This window comes from Herpailurus yagouaroundi, unplaced genomic scaffold (genome assembly GCF_014898765.1).
Source record: "Herpailurus yagouaroundi ecotype Mexico unplaced genomic scaffold, PumYag 188, whole genome shotgun sequence".
Lineage (NCBI taxonomy): Eukaryota > Metazoa > Chordata > Mammalia > Carnivora > Felidae > Herpailurus > Herpailurus yagouaroundi.
Window position 1 is genome coordinate 19,433,019 of NW_024412419.1, and position 16,543 is coordinate 19,449,561.

The 16,543-nt window shown below is 43.2% G+C and overlaps 1 protein-coding gene across 2 annotated transcripts; it reads right to left on the reverse strand.

The window, feature by feature from the left end:
* Positions 1 to 9,596: 9,596 nt before the first annotated feature.
* PFN4 (profilin family member 4) lies at positions 9,597 to 14,561 on the reverse strand. Of its 2 annotated transcripts, XM_040496194.1 has the most exons (4): positions 14,149 to 14,561; positions 13,407 to 13,544; positions 12,486 to 12,591; positions 9,597 to 9,814 (listed from the first exon to the last, which is right to left on the reverse strand). In XM_040496194.1, exons 1-4 carry the CDS (start codon positions 14,263 to 14,265, stop codon positions 9,786 to 9,788), a joined length of 390 nt encoding a protein of 129 aa, XP_040352128.1. In that variant the 5' UTR covers positions 14,266 to 14,561; the 3' UTR covers positions 9,597 to 9,785. The 2 variants fall into 2 exon arrangements, with proteins under 2 accessions (XP_040352128.1, XP_040352129.1); XM_040496195.1 differs by lacking the exon at positions 9,597 to 9,814 and having other exon boundaries at positions 12,591 to 12,702; positions 14,149 to 14,554.
* Between the last annotated feature and the right edge of the window lie 1,982 nt (positions 14,562 to 16,543).

Here is a 16,543-nt window from a genome sequence, read left to right on the forward strand (position 1 = left end):
CCCCCCCCCCCCCACACAGTTAAGTGCTGATTTAGAAGAATACACACATGTGTGTGCTTGTACAAAAAACAAGTTAGGTAACATCTTGTGGTGCCTTATAATTTACAACCTCTTCACATGCATCCTCATTGGATCTTCATAACACTTTACTAGAAAGGAACTCAGATATAGAAAGACTAATTTGATTTCAAGGAGCACATAGCTAGTGAGTGTCAGAGCCAAAAATCAAATTCATATCTTCTGGGTCCTGGTCCAAGGCTCTAACTACAGCAAGCTGTCTTGTATATGTCTCTCCTGCCAATTGCAAAATCTTATCTCTTTATTTACATCCCTCTGCTGAGCACACCTCTTGCAAGAAGGTTATTAGGGGAAAAAAATGTTTTTGTAGGCTCCATGCCAAGTGTGGAGCCCAACACGGGGCTTGAATCTGACCTGAGCTAAGATCAAGAGTCTGATGCTTAACTGACTGAGCCGCCCAGGCACCCCCAAATTATGTTTTTTCATAAAGCTTTCTGTTTTACAAAAATTCCCATCAGGGGTGCCTGGGTGGCTCTGTCAGTTGGGCATCCAACTTTGGCTCAGGTCATGATCTCACGGTCTGTGAATTTGAGCCCTATGTCTGGCTCTCCGCTGACAGGGTGGAGCCTGCTTCGGATCCTCTGTCTCCCTCTCTCTGCCCCTCCCCTGCTCATGCTCTCTCTCAAAAGATAATATAAGATAAATAAAATATAAAATAAAATAGAAAAAAAATTTAATGCCCATCAGCTACTGTCCCTCTTCTTGCCATCTATATCAAATGGCCAAGAAATATATGAAAAACAGTAGTAAGTATATTACCAGATGTCAGACAATACTATGATAATGATAACAATGACAGTATAGTACATGTTTCTGAAGTGTTTGTTCTATAGAAATAAATGCCAGTATATAAGGACATATGTAGAGAAATGTTTCTTGCAGCATTGATCATAGAGAAAAAATGTAGAAACAAAATAAATCCCATTACTCAGGGAATGGCTGGATAAATGATGAACCCATACATCCATTTGAAAAATGCCTTAGAGCTATAGCAGTTGACATAGAAGGATTTCTGTGAAACATTCATTTAATGAGAGTAACATTTTGGTAAAACAACGGCAAATGTCCATATATGCATATACATGGCTATACACATACTTATATGGTCATGTGAGCATGAAAAAAGATACAGAATCTTTTTATATGGAGTTATTTTTATATATCTTATTTTGGGAGACAGTGCCTACCTCATGGGAGGTAGGGAACAAAATACAAAATACAAAAAGAATAAGCACTTTATGGGGCGCCTGGGTGGCTCAGTCGGTTAGGCGGCCAACTTCGGCTCGGGTCATGATCTCGCGGTCTGTGAGTTCGAGCCCCGCGTCGGGCTCTGTGCTTACAGCTCAGAGCCTGGAGCCTGTTTCAGATTCTGTGTCTCCCTCTTTCTGACCCTCCCCCATTCATGCTCTGTCTCTGTCTCAAAAATAAATAAACGTTAAAAAAAAAAAAAGAGTAAGCACTTTACATGTTGAGCTATGTGAAAGAAATGAAACATTTAAAATTTTAAAAATTGAGTTGGAATGCTACACTCATAGTCTCAATGAACCATATCTCCCTGTAACCACAACAGAACCTGAGCTGGAGGACTCAGCTAAATTGTTCCCAGGTTCCTGACCCATAGAAACTGTGAGATAATATATGTTTGCTGTTTTAAGCCACTAAGTTTGGGGGCAATTTGTTATGCAACAATAGGTAACTAATACAAGAGAGAAAAGAGGAGGAAAAGATTATGGAAGAAGAGTAGGTAGGACAAAAGGCAGCTCCCTTGAGGTGGGGAGTAAGGATCAGTTTGGCCTTTCCTCCAAATGCACAAGCCACTGCAGAAACATGCACATCTGTACTCTGCATGGCCTTCAGCCTCTTTGCAGAGAAGTCCTCCTTATAACCAAACCCCATTGTGGCACCCAGCGTCTAGGCCATCTCAATTTTCTCCTTGGGGCTCGTGGTCGCCAGGGAGATGGCTCTGAATAGTCTGGCCAACTGAACGGCAGCTGTGCCCAAATCCCCAGTGCCAGGAGGGATGAGCCCTCTCAGCCCCTCTTGTACGCCTCCTGTGGCAGCAACCCAGGTTAGAATATGCTGAGCCAGCAACGGCACAGGGGAGGGAAGTTATAGGGTTGGCTTTGGAAAGATAAACCATCTAGTGTATTGAGGGTGTGATGAGAGACAAGCCAAGGGTCAGGTGGGCCCTGGGTCACAGAAGGCACTGAGTGTGAGGAGCCATCCAGAGTTCTGGGGCTCAGGGAGCCTTGATCAGCACCGGGTTTGTACAAAATCAATCCAGCAGGCAAGGAGAGGGTTGAGGGTCAGAATTGTTCTAAAGGGGCCTCCTGGGGTGCATGGCTAGTTCAGTCAGTTAAGCATCCGACTCTTGGTTTCAGCTCAGGTCAAGATCTTGCCATTTCTCGTGAGTTTGAGCCCTGCATTGGGCTCTGTACTGACAAGGTGGAGCCTGTTTGGGAACCTCTCTCTCTCTCTCTCTCTCTCTCTCTCTCTCTCTCTCTTTCAACAAATAAATAAATAGATACACTTAAGAAAATAAAAAAAGCAGGGAGTGGGGAGCTAAGAGTCTAGGGAGCTTCTGGGACAGACAGCCCCCAGGACAGATGGCTGGGCTGCTCTGTTCCCTCTTTGTAGCAGATGAATGGAACAGGAAGGTCTCCTCCACTGCCTGTGAGGGACCCAGCAGAAGGACCGAAGGACAGTTTCCTCTCGGGATGAGGACAAGCAGCTGGAACTGCTCTGAGAAGCTTGGTTCTGCCTCACATTGGTCATAAAAATTGTCCACAGTTGTCTCCATGGGGGACAGGTCCCATCAACACTGGGATTAAAGGTTAGAGTGTGTCAGAGCATCGGTGAGGGGCTTAGAGATGAAGGTTAGGGCAGTCAGAGGCCTGAGTTGGTGTCAGCAGTTAGCTTTGAGTGACAGGGCAGGGCTAGTGGGAGTGGTCTCTGGGGGTTGAGGGTCTTCCTCACGCATGCAGTGTAGCGGCCAGAAAACAGTGAGCCAGGCCTTCGGGATAGCTGCCGCTTAGGGCAGGGTCAGTCCTCCAGGATGGGCATGGGCATGAGCATGAGGAGCCCTTCGGGGATGGTGACATACTGAGCTTGACTCCTGCCAGGCAGCAAAACCATGCCTGGGTGTCTGATCTCCCACTGCTGCTGGCAGCGTGGGCTCCAGCTCTGCCCATGTCTAGATGTCTAGAGTCCCAAAATGCTGCTGGCTACTGAGGGCTGGAATACTGGCTTTGTCTTGCAGAAAGAGGGGCACATGGGTGAGTAAGTGGGTCTGATGAGACAGGTCCGGGTTCCAGTGCCAGTCTTGCCAGTCTTGCCAGTTGTTGCTGGAGGAAGATGGCCACCCCACAGAACAAGCTGCTTTTCTTAAAGCAACTTTTCCTGCTCTAGTTCCCTTTCTGTGAAGAGCTACATGTAGGGATTGGGTGGAATTTTTGCAGTGGCAGTATTTCACAATCCCCCATATCGCTGGCCTCTAAAGAGTCTCCCCCAAAGGTTTCTTTTTAGCAGAACAAACAAGATCTTCTGCATTAGGAATGGGGTGGAGGAAGTGGTCTGAGGTGCAGTTGCTGCTGCTGCTGCTGCTGAAGTTAAATGGGGTTGGGGGCCTGGAAGAATCTCATCCAGATGTCCAGCAGGCTCCCGGCCCCTTCAAAGGGTTTTTGCACAGTGCTGCTGAGTCACCTTGAGGCAATAGCTTCTCTGGTGACCAAGCTCAGTGGTGACTCATGGTTCTGGAGCAGACTCTCTTCCCTGGAGGAGCTGGGCCAGCTCTTGTCTAGGTTGTTCATGCAGCTTTTGTGCCTGCAGGCCTTTCTGTGGCCTCTTTCTCCCCTCCCTCTGTGCGTACTCCACACTGAGCTTGATGGAGCAAATCCTAGGAGCAGGGACTTAGGAAGGCTCTGGGAGAGAGAAGACTTGGAGTCAGCCTGGTGGAGTCCTCTGCCTCCATCTTCTGGGGTCTGCTTTTTGGCTACCTGCCCCTGCCATCTTCCTGGGCACCCATCCATGTGACTCAATGCCCAAGGCACTTCTTACTCTGGGCAGTGGTCTTCACATTTTGTCTCGAATAGACAAAACTTTTTGAAAAACTATGTGTCTGTCCCCGCTCACATTTTAAAGTTGATACCTAAAATATTTTTTCCTTTTTTTTTTTTTTTTGAGAAAAAGAGAGAGAGAGGGAGGGAGAGAATGAGTGGGGGAGGGGCAGAGAAAGAGGGAGGGAGAGAATCTTCAGCAGGCTCTATGCCCAGGAACCAGTGAAGAACCTAACCCAGAACTTGATCTCACTACCATGAGATCATGACCTGAGACAAAATTAACTGAGCCACCCAGGCACCGCAATATCTAAAATATTTAATCTTAAATGTAAATAGTGTAAAAGATATGATTTCTGGTCGTAAATACTAACATTTTAAAACTCATATCAGGCTTTTATTTATTTACTTATTTTTAAAGGTTTATTTATTTATTTTGAGAGCGAGAGCATGCAAGCAGGGGAGGGGTAGAGAGAGAGAGGGAGAGAGAATCCCAAGCAGGCTACATTCTGTCAGCACAGAGTCTGATGCAGAGCTCAAACTCATGAACTGTGAGATCGTGACCTGAGCTGAAACCAAGAGTTGGAGGCTTAACCAACTGAGCCCCCCCAGGTGCTCTACTCATATAAGGCTTTTAAATGCATCAAGTAGAATCCAGATTTCAGAGCAATTTGATATCTACGGTCATCCACTAAAAATGCCCCAAACAGTTCTTTAACAGTTAGAAGCTTTAAAATGTAATTTTCTTCTTGTACTCATAGTCCATTCTACTTTTCTCATAGAATTATATACTGCTGCATTTCATGCTTTATTGATCATTGTTATCTGCAAGAAAATGTGTACAAAAACTGACATTAATTTAAAAAGTTATTTCCTGTGACCATAGGGCTGTGAGTGTTACATTTCTTCTGGAATTTATTATTATTACAATATTATTAGTTCACAATTGATCAAAACATTATTTGAGTTTTTATATTATTATAAGTATTATTTCAAATATTAATAATTATTGAACATGAAAAGTAGAATTTTATTGGAAAGACATCTCTTAATGACCACTGGTGGGGTTGAATTTTTCCAAGTAATTACTATGTCTGTGGATGAATATTACTCATTGCTGGAATGAGACTGGGATCAACATAAATTCTCTTCCTATTTTTCATTTTTATAGACAAGCTCTGAGGAATCTAATTTGCATAAATTAGATGGGAAAGAGAAATTTCATTATAGAAATGTCAGCCAATTCTCTGAATACCTCTGAGTTATATGATTAAAAACTATATAATGATCTATCATCAAAAATTATTTTCAAAGATTAGCTGGCAACTTAATTAGGTCTTTTTTCAATTTTGTTGAAAGCAAAGACTGGGAAACCAATCAACCTGTAAAGGATTTGTTACCCACCCCTAAGTGTTGTTCAGGATCTTAGCTTCTGGAATTATACAAACAAAGCTTTGTGAAGATTTATCACATGATTATTAATTATATCTACTATTTTTTCACTTAGAGGCACTTTTTTTTAAGTTTATTTATTTTGAGAGAGAGAGAAAAGGCAAGTGGGGGAGGGACAGAAAGAGAGGAAGAGAAAGAGAATCCCAAGCAGGCTCCATGAGCTCGAATTCCTGAACCCTTGAACTGTGAGATCATGACCTGAGCTGTGACTGACTGAGCCACCCAGGCGCCCTAAGGCCCCTTGTTTAAATTAATATACTTACAGGGGCGCCTGGGTGGCTCAGTCGGTTAAGTGTCCGACTTCAGCTCAGGTCACGATCTTGCGGTCCGTGAGTTCGAGCCTCGCGTCGGACTCTGGGCTGATGGCTCAGAGCCTGGAGCCTGCTTCCGATTCTGTGTTTCCCTCTCTCTCTACCCCTCCCCCGTTCATGCTCTGTCTCTCTCTGTCTCAAAAATAAATAAACATTAAAAAAATTTAAAAAAATTAAAAAATTGATATACTCACAAAGGATTTGGAAAGTAAAAATGTTAATTTCAATACACTTTTTTAAAAATAATTTTCAGATTAAAAAATTTTTTTTACATTTTATTTATTTTTGTTTTTTTATTTTTTTATTTATTTTTAATTTTTTTTTAACGTTTATTTATTTTTGAGACAGAGAGAGACAGAGCATGAACAGGGGAGGGTCAGAGAGAGAGAGACACAGAATCCGAAACAGGCTCCAGGCTCTGAGCGGTCAGCACAGAGGCGGAAGCGGGGCTCGAACTCACAAACGTGAGATCGTGACCTGAGCCAAAGACGGACGCTCAAACGACTGAGCCACCCAGGCGCCCCTCAATACACTTTTGCTATGACAGTTTTTAAAAATCAAATCCTTCTAGGGGCGCCTGGTGGTTCAGTTGGTTAAGTGTCCGACTTCGGCTCAGGTCATGATCTCACGGTTCGTGAGTTCGAGCCCCAGGTTGGGCTCCGTGCTGACAGCTCAGAGTCTGGAGCCTGCTTAGGATTCTGTGTCTCCCTCTCTCTCTGCCCCTCCCCCACTCATTCTCTGTCTCTCTGTCTCAAAAGTAAACACAAATAAATAAATAAATAAATAAATAAATAAATTTCATTAAAAAAAATCCTTCTACCTTATCACATACTTCAAATACATTTTCATTAAAATGTATTCATACATTGAAGCTGCAGACTTAATTATGAAAAACATCTGTGACATTCTTATTGGCAAACCAATCCTCATTGTTAAATAATCAGCCAGATAAAATTACTTTCTATCAGAGGTTTCTCATTTTTCAATTCAAATAGTTATGTTAAATACATGTCCTATTCATATTAAAAAATTTTTTTTTAACGTTTATTTATCATTGAGAGACAGAGAGAGACAGAGCATGAGCATGGGAGGGGCAGAGAGAGGAGGAGACACAGGGTCAGAAGCAGGCTCCAGGCTCTGAGCTGTCAGCACAGAGCCTGACGTGGGGCTCGAACTCACAAACCGGGAGATCATGACCTGAGCTGAAGTCAGACGTTTAACCAACAGAGCCACTCAGGTGCTCCAACAATCATCTTAATTCTGAATTTTAAGAAATATAGGGGTGCCTGGATGGTTCAGTCAGTTAAGTGTCCGACTCTTGATTTCGGCTCAGATCTTGATCTCATTCCCTCTTAGGATTCTCTCTCTCCCAATCTCTCTCTGCCTCTCCCCTCCTCCCTCTCTCAAAATAAATAAACATTAAAAAAAGAAATATAGGGGGGCGCCTGGGTGGCGCAGTCGGTTAAGCGTCCGACTTCAGCCAGGTCACGATCTCGCAGTCCGTGAGTTCGAGCCCCGCGTCGGGCTCTGGGCTGATGGCTCAGAGCCTGGAGCCTGTTTCAGATTCTGTGTATCCCTCTCTCTCTGCCCCTCCCCCGTTCATGCTCTGTCTCTCTCTGTCCCAAAAATAAATAAACGTTGAAAAAAAAAATTAAAAAAAAAAAAAGAAATATAGGTAAGACATAAAGCCTTCCTCTCATAGAACAATTATGTCACAAAGATTTTCACTATTTCTCACTAATGCTTTTTACTTTATTCTCATGGATCTCTCCACATATATTTTTTGACAGTAGAGGATGGATTTAAAAACGTTAAAAAATATTGAGAGTTTTCCTTTCCTCTGTCACACTGCAGTTTTTGTACTCCAAGCCAAGCATCATGGCAAGACTGGGGCTGAATGAGAGCATACCTTCCTTTTGTGTACTGGGGGAAGGGTGCTTGGGGAGGGGAGGTGGGAAGCTAGAGCTGACATGACTCCTCAACCACAGCGGTTTTAGGCAAGTACGTATGGAAGTTGAGGATCTGGTAAAAAATTAATCACTTAAATCCATTCACGCCTGTGTGCCCCTTCTAAAGTCTTTGTGGACCACCAGGACACAAATCTCTTTAGTTTGGAGACCCCTGGACCAGAAGATCATCTGGCCAGGACACCTCTGCAGGTACTGTGTGGCTACACCAAAGGGTCACTTTGGTGGGTCTCTCTGAATAGCTGGACACAGCTGGAACTTTATAATAAGAATTGTAGAAGTAACTGGGCAGGTCTATATATGATGGCTGTAGGTAGTGAGGCATTTGCCTTGAGGTGGTTTACAAAAGGGGCCCCCCAGGCACCTAGCAGTGCAGTGAGTATGTGTCTAGGAAAGGCTGGCTGACCAGCTGGTGAGCAGGCAAGAGGCTTCATGATGGCCTCTAGCACTTTAGAGATTACCACGGGCCAGGGCCAGAACTTCTGCCTCGCAGGCTCAAAACCCTAGCTTGACAGCATGTGGAGAGTGGGTGTATAACGCACATGACTGAGTTATAAAATCCAGAAGTCAATGTGCTGATTTACAAGGAGAAATCATTGGCATGGGGACTGACTCCAAAATCTGTAGGTAGATCTACATGGAACGCCCCAGGTAGCATGTTTTCAGAATTCAGAGAACTGTACCTTGCTGCTTGATAATGTCAAGAACTGCAAAAGGTCTAAGACCTGATGCCAGTGGTGTAAGATGTTCCCTCCCCAGGGACACCTGAAGGGTGTGCCAACCAGGTTGGCCTGCAGTTGCTGTTAGGGGAAAGAAAGATGCATCATGGACAGGATGGAATACTAAATTTTCGAAATAGGCTGTATAACTCCCCACCCTTATTGTCCTGATCATCACCCTGGAGGTAAACAGCAGATGAACCCTTTCTGGAGATGACTGCATTCATTGCCCATACTAAGTTGTGTGGACTAGGAGGAAGGAAGGGAGACGGAGTCAAAAATCTTTTTGAGTTGATTAAAAAAATTTTTTTTTGGTTGATTTTTTTAAGTGTTAATTTATTTTTGAGAGAGAGGACAGAGTGTGAGTAGGGGACAGTCAGAGAGAGAGGGAGACACAGAATCTAAAGCAGTCTCCAGGCTCCAAGCTGTCAGCACAGAGCCCCACGTGGGGCTTGAACCCAAGAACCATGGGATCATGACCTGAGCCAAAGTTAGACGCTTAACCAACTGAGCCACCCATGCGCCCTTGAGTTGATTTTTGAAAGGCCATTTCCAATGTTCAACAAAATCAGGTGCCTGCAGATGGTGGGGAGTATGGAATGCCCATCAAATACTTTGACTACGGCCCAAAGGGTGGCCTTTGTGTTGCCCTTCTCCCCAAATCCTACAGGGGTGATGTGGACCAGATGGCTGTCACACATGTGGTGAGCAGCATTATAGGGCAACAACACTGAGTTCAGGGAACTTACCTTTTTTTATAGCAAGCAGTAAGAAAGCTCGCTCTTTGCTCTGAAGGGAGACATTACTTCATTTTTCGGGGTTGCTTCCTGGAACATAACCCTGAGAAATGCTCTGGGTGAAGAGTGGTTAGGGCCTTGCACTCTTGACATACTCAGCAGGATGTGGGAGTCCAAGAGACTCATGGAGGAGTCTCTCAACAGATATGCCCATGCAGCTATCAATGTCCTCACATTCATACCAATGACCAACGCTTAAAAAAATCAAACAAACAGGTAAAGCTTATCAAAGAATTCTAATTAAAGAAGAGGATCTCTTGAAATAAGAAACATCGCTCCCTTAACTCATTCTTCCTTTTTGGTACCTTCTTCCTAGTGTTTTTCAATCACAAAATAAGGCATTACTTTTTCTTTAGAATTGATTTCCTATAATAACAAAAGCTGTTTTTCATGGTCTTTTGATGACTTAATTTCCTTTTCTTCTTAGATATTCTCCTGAAAGAAACCAGAACATGGTTATTACTTGTGAGCAGCAAATTATCACCACAATATGATTCATTAATTTATTTATTCCACAGACATTGGGAGTGACTACCATGTGCCAGATGCTGGACATACAAGGATGACTGGATAGTTAACCCATCGCTGCTCTCAAAGATATATATGTTTCCTAGAATCTTTCATAATAAAACATTTAAAAATAGTTATAATTCTTTATTTCCCAAATTTTCTGTAATTATCGTGTATAATTTTGATATAATTTTTTGATAGTGAAAAATATAATTAAAAGAAAAACAAGGGAAGGAAACAGAAGTAATGAGATAAGTAACTGGCTCCTGAGTAGGTGTCAGGCCTCAATCATCCTTCATGAGAATCCAACCACTTCCAAGATAGCCCATCCCTTCCTAGAGCAGGAGGATTTTTATTTATTTATTTTTTTGAGAGAGAGAGAGCAAGGAGGGGAGGAGCAGAGAAAGAGAGGCAGACACAGGATCTGAAGCAGGCTCCAGGTTCTGAGCTATCAGCACAGAGCCCGATGCAGGGCTCAAACTCATGAACTGTGAGATACGACCTGAGCCAAAGTCAGTCGCTTAACTGACTGAGCCACCCAAATGCCTTGAGCAGTAGGATTTTAGTAGCACGATGTCAGCTATCTCCTTCTAACTAGTATAGATTCTTTGGAGTATTTTGTGGTTGTAAACAAGAACTTCAACCTTTACTGCCAGCCACAGAATCTACTTTACAGGGCTGAGGCAACTTCCCTGGTCTCCAAGGGAGACCTGGGGAATTAGCCCTGGGCCCCAGTTGATAGGATAGAATCTGGCCTCTTGACAGCCTAATTCCCCCTTTCCCTAGCCTCATCTTCTGGATACCTTTAATTATATAATTAACCCAAATCTACATGTCTCTGTTCTGTCTTCCTGCTCCAGCCCTAGTCTACTGAAACTGAACTTCCCTCAAATTTTGACACCTGCCCAGAAAAGGACCTTGGTGGTTGTAATTGCCTGTTCCTCCCATGTTGGAGGTCACTCCTTCTGTGTCTTCTTCAGGTTCAGTCCTATTTACTCTTAGAATACCTCATTGCCAGCTGTGTAGCATGGTTTATGACACTCCATGACAGGAAACTATTTATAACAACTGGGAAGTTCTGTGCATACATACATTTGTGTGTGTGTGTGTGTGTGTGTGTGTGTGTGTGTGTGTGTGTGTGTGTTTCTGTGATGGTACTTAATTTCTCAGTTTTTTAAGATTCATTTCTCTGCAGCCTTCCCTGATTCTGCTAGGCAGAGGCTATTCATTTATTTGTTCATCAAACATGTATTAATTACCTACTCAACACTAGAGGCTGTTTTAGGTACTGGAGATAGGAGATTAAGACACAATTCTTATCTTCTAGGGGCTCACAATCTAGGTAAACAAAGAGCTCTAATGGCAATGATAGTAAAGGTATGCATAAAATGCATAGCATAGCGGGAATATGCATAGTGCATAGCCCAAGAACTGACTTGTATCTCCATTGATGATTAGGAATTTGACAACTGAATGTGAAGGGGCAGGGCAGAAAGGGACACTTATTTTTAGACAGCATGTATAGAGGCCTGGGAGGTAGAGACTATGTCTGCTTACAGCTTTGATATCCTTGTTTATTTGGATAGAAGAACACACATGGTAGATCATCACTGAATATGTGTTGAAAGAATGAAAGAATGGCTGCTTTCCTCACTAGTAGAAGTAGAGGATTCTACTATCTTAAAGGAGTGTTCAAGTAACACCCCCCCCCCAATTTTTTTTTTAGGAATTTAGGTTTACATTTAAAAATCTGAACACAAATATAATTTATCATTCATTAAGCTCAACTCTCATAGGTATAATTTCCCAGTTAGTCCTATATTAGATCTTTATTCAAAAACATAAAGACAGAAGAGGAATGCAGTAGACATCAATAAGGTAGCTGCCTGGCTCAGTAATTTTTCTGTAAAAGGCTCCTTTACATAGGGTGGCCCCCAGCACTTAACATTTCTGTTTTGTTTTGTTTTGTTTTGTTTTTTACCCTGCTGCCTTCCTCACCCCTAACGCCCCAAAAGCTGACTGATATAGGGGTAAACCATATGACCCAAGACTTGTCAAATCAGTATCCTAAAAGAAATTAAGAGGCAGTATGTGAGCCTTGGCCATGATACCAGCCAGGAAAGGCTTTGCAATAGGACAGAACAAAGCTGATGCCCTTAGAAACAGACTAGAGGGGTGCCTAGGTGGCTCAGTCTGTTGAGCATCTGACTCTTGATTTTGGCTTGGTCATGATCCCAGGGCCGTGGGATTGAGCCCCACATTGGGCTCAGCACTGAGCTTGGAGCCTACGTAAGATTCTCCTTCTCTCTCTCCCCCTTTTTTTCCTCTACCCCCTCCCCTGCTTGTACTCACTTTCATGCTCTCTATCTAAAAAAAAGAAAGAAAGAAAGAGAAAAAAAGAGACTAGAGAAGCATTCTAGCGGTATTTCTGTCCCTGGAGTCCATTTTCCCTGTGGTTCAGCTGCACTAACTCCAGTACTCTTCCAATAAATTCCTCCTTTCTGCCCTCGGTGGTGTGAATTGGTTCTCAGTTACTGGCAGTCAGAAGGCCTCACTACCATAGGGAACGAAGACAGGCAGAGGGAGACAAACTTACCCAGTTTCTCTGTGGCTTCCACACAAACACTAGGATACATGCCTTCAGTGTAAGTTGCCACTAGAAGATACAGATGGGTCTTCACAACAACCACACCAGTGTTTTCCTGGATAAGAGTAAAACAGAATGCCTTCTTTTGGTTCTTGTCACAGGACTAGCAGTTGCACTTCAGCCACATTTCTTGCCATTTCTTTACTTCCATAACGCTGATAAATACCTGTTTTTGGACTCTTCACTCTTTTCCACTAATTTAGTTGTCTTTTCTCAAAAAATTTCAGACTTGTAATAACAGCATGTGTGTTTTGAGAAAGTTCCCCAGCTGATTGTAATCTACCTCTATCTCAATGAGAACAAATGATATAATGAAAAGGTTATACATTTTGGAATTGGACAGCTTTGGGCTTGAATCCCGGCACCTCCATTTTCTGCTGCATGACTAAGGAAGAATTATTTAACCTCGTTAAATCTCAGTTTCGTCACCTGAAAAATGAGGCTACTTACTTTATAATACGGATGAAGTATGCTTATGCCATAATATAGGGCATCCAATAAATGTGAATTTCATCTCCTTGTTTCCTTACAGGCAACAGAGAGCCAAGAGAGGTTTTAAGCACATGAATGCTGACTTTTTCTTTTTTCTTTTCTTTTTTTAAGAAAGAGCATGTAGAGTATGGAGTAGTGAAAGGAGATACTTTAGGCAAGGTTAAGTTGACAGATTCTGGAATGAGTATTTCTCAGCTAGGCTCTCTGTTCATACTTTCTTTTACTTATGCCTTCCTGGCATTAGACTGCTGTCTCAGACATTGCCACTGCAATAATGGGCTCAGTTTGTTTTATAAATGGGATCAGTAGGGACAGAGCAAGTTGGAGTCAAATTCTTAAGGTTTTTTACCTAGCCATCTTCAAATCTTGAACACTCACATTCTTAGCATAAAGAGAATAGTCATCTGCCCGGACACATTTGTAGTCCTTTTCCTTGAAATACAGTCCTTCTCTTCTGGTTTGCAAAGGGTTCTTGGCGAATCCATTCACAAGAGTTCGGACATCACTGGGCATTACCTGCAGAAGTTAGACTAGGAGTGGGCAAACTATGGCAGGCTGGCCAAATTTGGCCCACTACCTGTTTTTGTAGGCCTGGAAGCTAAGAATGTTTTTTTCTATTATTAAGTCATTGGAAAAAACAAATAGTATATTTTGTGATATGTAAAAATTACATGAAATTCAAATTTCAGTGTTCATAAAGATTTATTGGAACACAGTCACACCCATTTTTTAATGTACTGTCCTTGCTTGTTTCCCCATTAAAACTGCATAGTTGGGGCGCCTGGGTGGCGCAGTCGGTTGAGCGTCCGACTTCAGCCAGGTCACGATCTCACGGTCCGTGAGTTCGAGCCCCGCGTCGGGCTCTGGGCTGATGGCTCAGAGCCTGGAGCCTGTTTCCGATTCTGTGTCTCCCTCTCTCGCTGCCCCTCCCCCGTTCATGCTCTGTCTCTCTCTGTCCCAAAAATAAGTAAAAACGTTGAAAAAAATTAAAAAAAAACAAACAAACTGCATAGTAGTGTACTTGTGACATGGGCCATATAGCCCAGAAACCGAAAATGTTTACTATGGCTCTTTACAGAAAGAGTTTGTAATACTTATGCCCAAACTGGCTTTTTCTTACACTAAATCCTGGTGATGCTACACTCAAGCTTCGCTCCTGGAGTTTGATGAGGGCTGCACTGTCCACATGCTTTGTTCCCAGGAGGGTATCTAACAGTAAGTTCTGCAAATGGCTCATGCTCCCTCAGCCCTGAAAAAGGGAACCGCAGTTGATATGATTCACCCTATGAGAATACAAACCTCCCTAAGACCCTTTGGACAGGTCTCAGCGTGAAAACTGTGGTCCGTTACCTAATATCCAAAGAGGAAAATAGAATAATAGAAAATCACAGTTCACAAAGCAGGTTATTAAGTGAGCTTAGAAAATCACTGCTCATAATTTTCTAGTTATGTCAGTGGTTCACATCGGAATCATCTGAGACTATAAACCCCAAAGCGTGGCACAAAAACAGACACATAGACCAATGGAATAGAATAGAAACCCCAGAACTAGACTCACAAACGTATGGCCAACTCATCTTTGACAAAGCAGGAAAGAACATCCAATGGAAAAAAGACAGTCTCTTTAACAAATGGTGCTGGGAGAACTGGACAGCAACATGCAGAAGGTTGAAACTAGACCACTTTCTCACACCATTCACAAAAATAAACTCAAAATGGATCAAGGACCTGAATGTGAGACAGGAAACCATCAAAACCCTAGAGGAGAAAGCAGGAAAAGACCTCTCTGACCTCAGCCGTAGCAATCTCTTACTCAACACATCCCCAAAGGCAAGGGAATTAAAAGCAAAAATGAACTACTGGGACCTTATGAAGATAAAAAGCTTCTGCACAGCAAAGGAAACAACCAGCAAAACTAAAAGGCAACCAACGGAATGGGAAAAGATATTTGCAGATGACATATCGGACAAAGGGCTAGTCTCCAAAATCTATAAAGAGCTCACCAAACTCCACACCCAAAAAACAAATAACCCAGTGAAGAAATGGGCAGAAAGCATGAATAGACACTTCTCTAAAGGAGACATCCGGATGGCCAACGGGCAGATGAAAAGATGCTCAACGTTGCTCCTTACCAGGGAAATACAAATCAAAACCACACTCAGATATCACCTCACCCCAGTCAGAGTGGCCAAAATGAACAAATCAGGAGACTATAGATGCTGGAGAGGATGTGGAGAAACGGGAACCCTCTTGCACTGTTGGTGGGAATGCAAATTGGTGCAGCCACTCTGGAAAACAGTGTGGAGGTTCCTCAAAAAATTAAAAATAGACCTACCCTATGACCCAGCAATAGCACTGCTAGGAATTTACCCAAGGGATACAGGAGTACTGATGCATAGGGGCACTTGTACCCCAATGTTTAGAGCAGCACTCTCAACAATAGCCAAATTATGGAAAGAGCCTAAATGTCCATCAACTGATGAATGGATAAAGAAATTGTGGTTTGTATACACAATGGAATACTACGTGGCAATGAGAAAGAACGAAATATGGCCCTTTGTAGCAACGCGGATGGAACTGGAGAGTGTGATGCTAAGTGAAATAAGCCATACAGAGAAAGACAGATACCATATGTGTTCACTCTTACATGGATCCTGAGAAACTTAACAGGAACCCATGGGGGAAGGGAAGAAAAAAAAAAAAAGAGGTTAGAGTGGGAGAGAGCCAAAGCATAAGAGACTCTTAAAAACTGAGAACAGGGGCGCCTGGGTGGCGCAGTCAGTTAAGCGTCCGACTTCAGCCAGGTCACGATCTTGCGGTCTGTGAGTTCGAGCCCCGCGTCAGGCTCTGGGCTGATGGCTCAGAGCCTGGAGCCTGTTTCCGATTCTGTGTCTCCCTCTCTCTCTGCCCCTCCGTTCATGCTCTGTCTCTCTCTGTCCCAAAAATAAATAAACGTTGAAAAAAAATTAAAAAAAAAACTGAGAACAAACTGAGGGTTGATGGGAGGTGGGAGATAGGTATTGAGGAGGGCACCTTTTGGGATGAGCACTGGGTGTTGTACGGAAACCAATTTGACAATAAATTTCATATGTTGAAAAAAAAACTATAAAAAAATAAAAATAAACCCCAAGGCGAAAAACACCTGCGGGATGCACAGCCAATGATCTAAGCAAGGCTGAATGAGATCCTGATCCTGATAATGAGTCCTCACATTCTCTTACCGCTCGCAGACCAGCATCAGCGCCAACTATAGGCTCTGATACAGGGGACTGAATAAACCTTTAACGCATTTAAAGCGACATTTCCCGTCTTCATAAGGGAAACCTCCACAAACACTCGTCCTTCTAAGGGATAATTCTGAGGGCAGCGCCCCTTCCCGGTCATCCCTGGGGTGTTTCCTGAAGTGGGACTGGAGGCCAGGAAGGAGGACCACTGTCTAGTCCGGTTGGCCGGGAGACGCCCAGAGGGCTCAGGGGAGCACGGTGAGCCTGGCGGAGGCAGAAGGAACCAAGCAC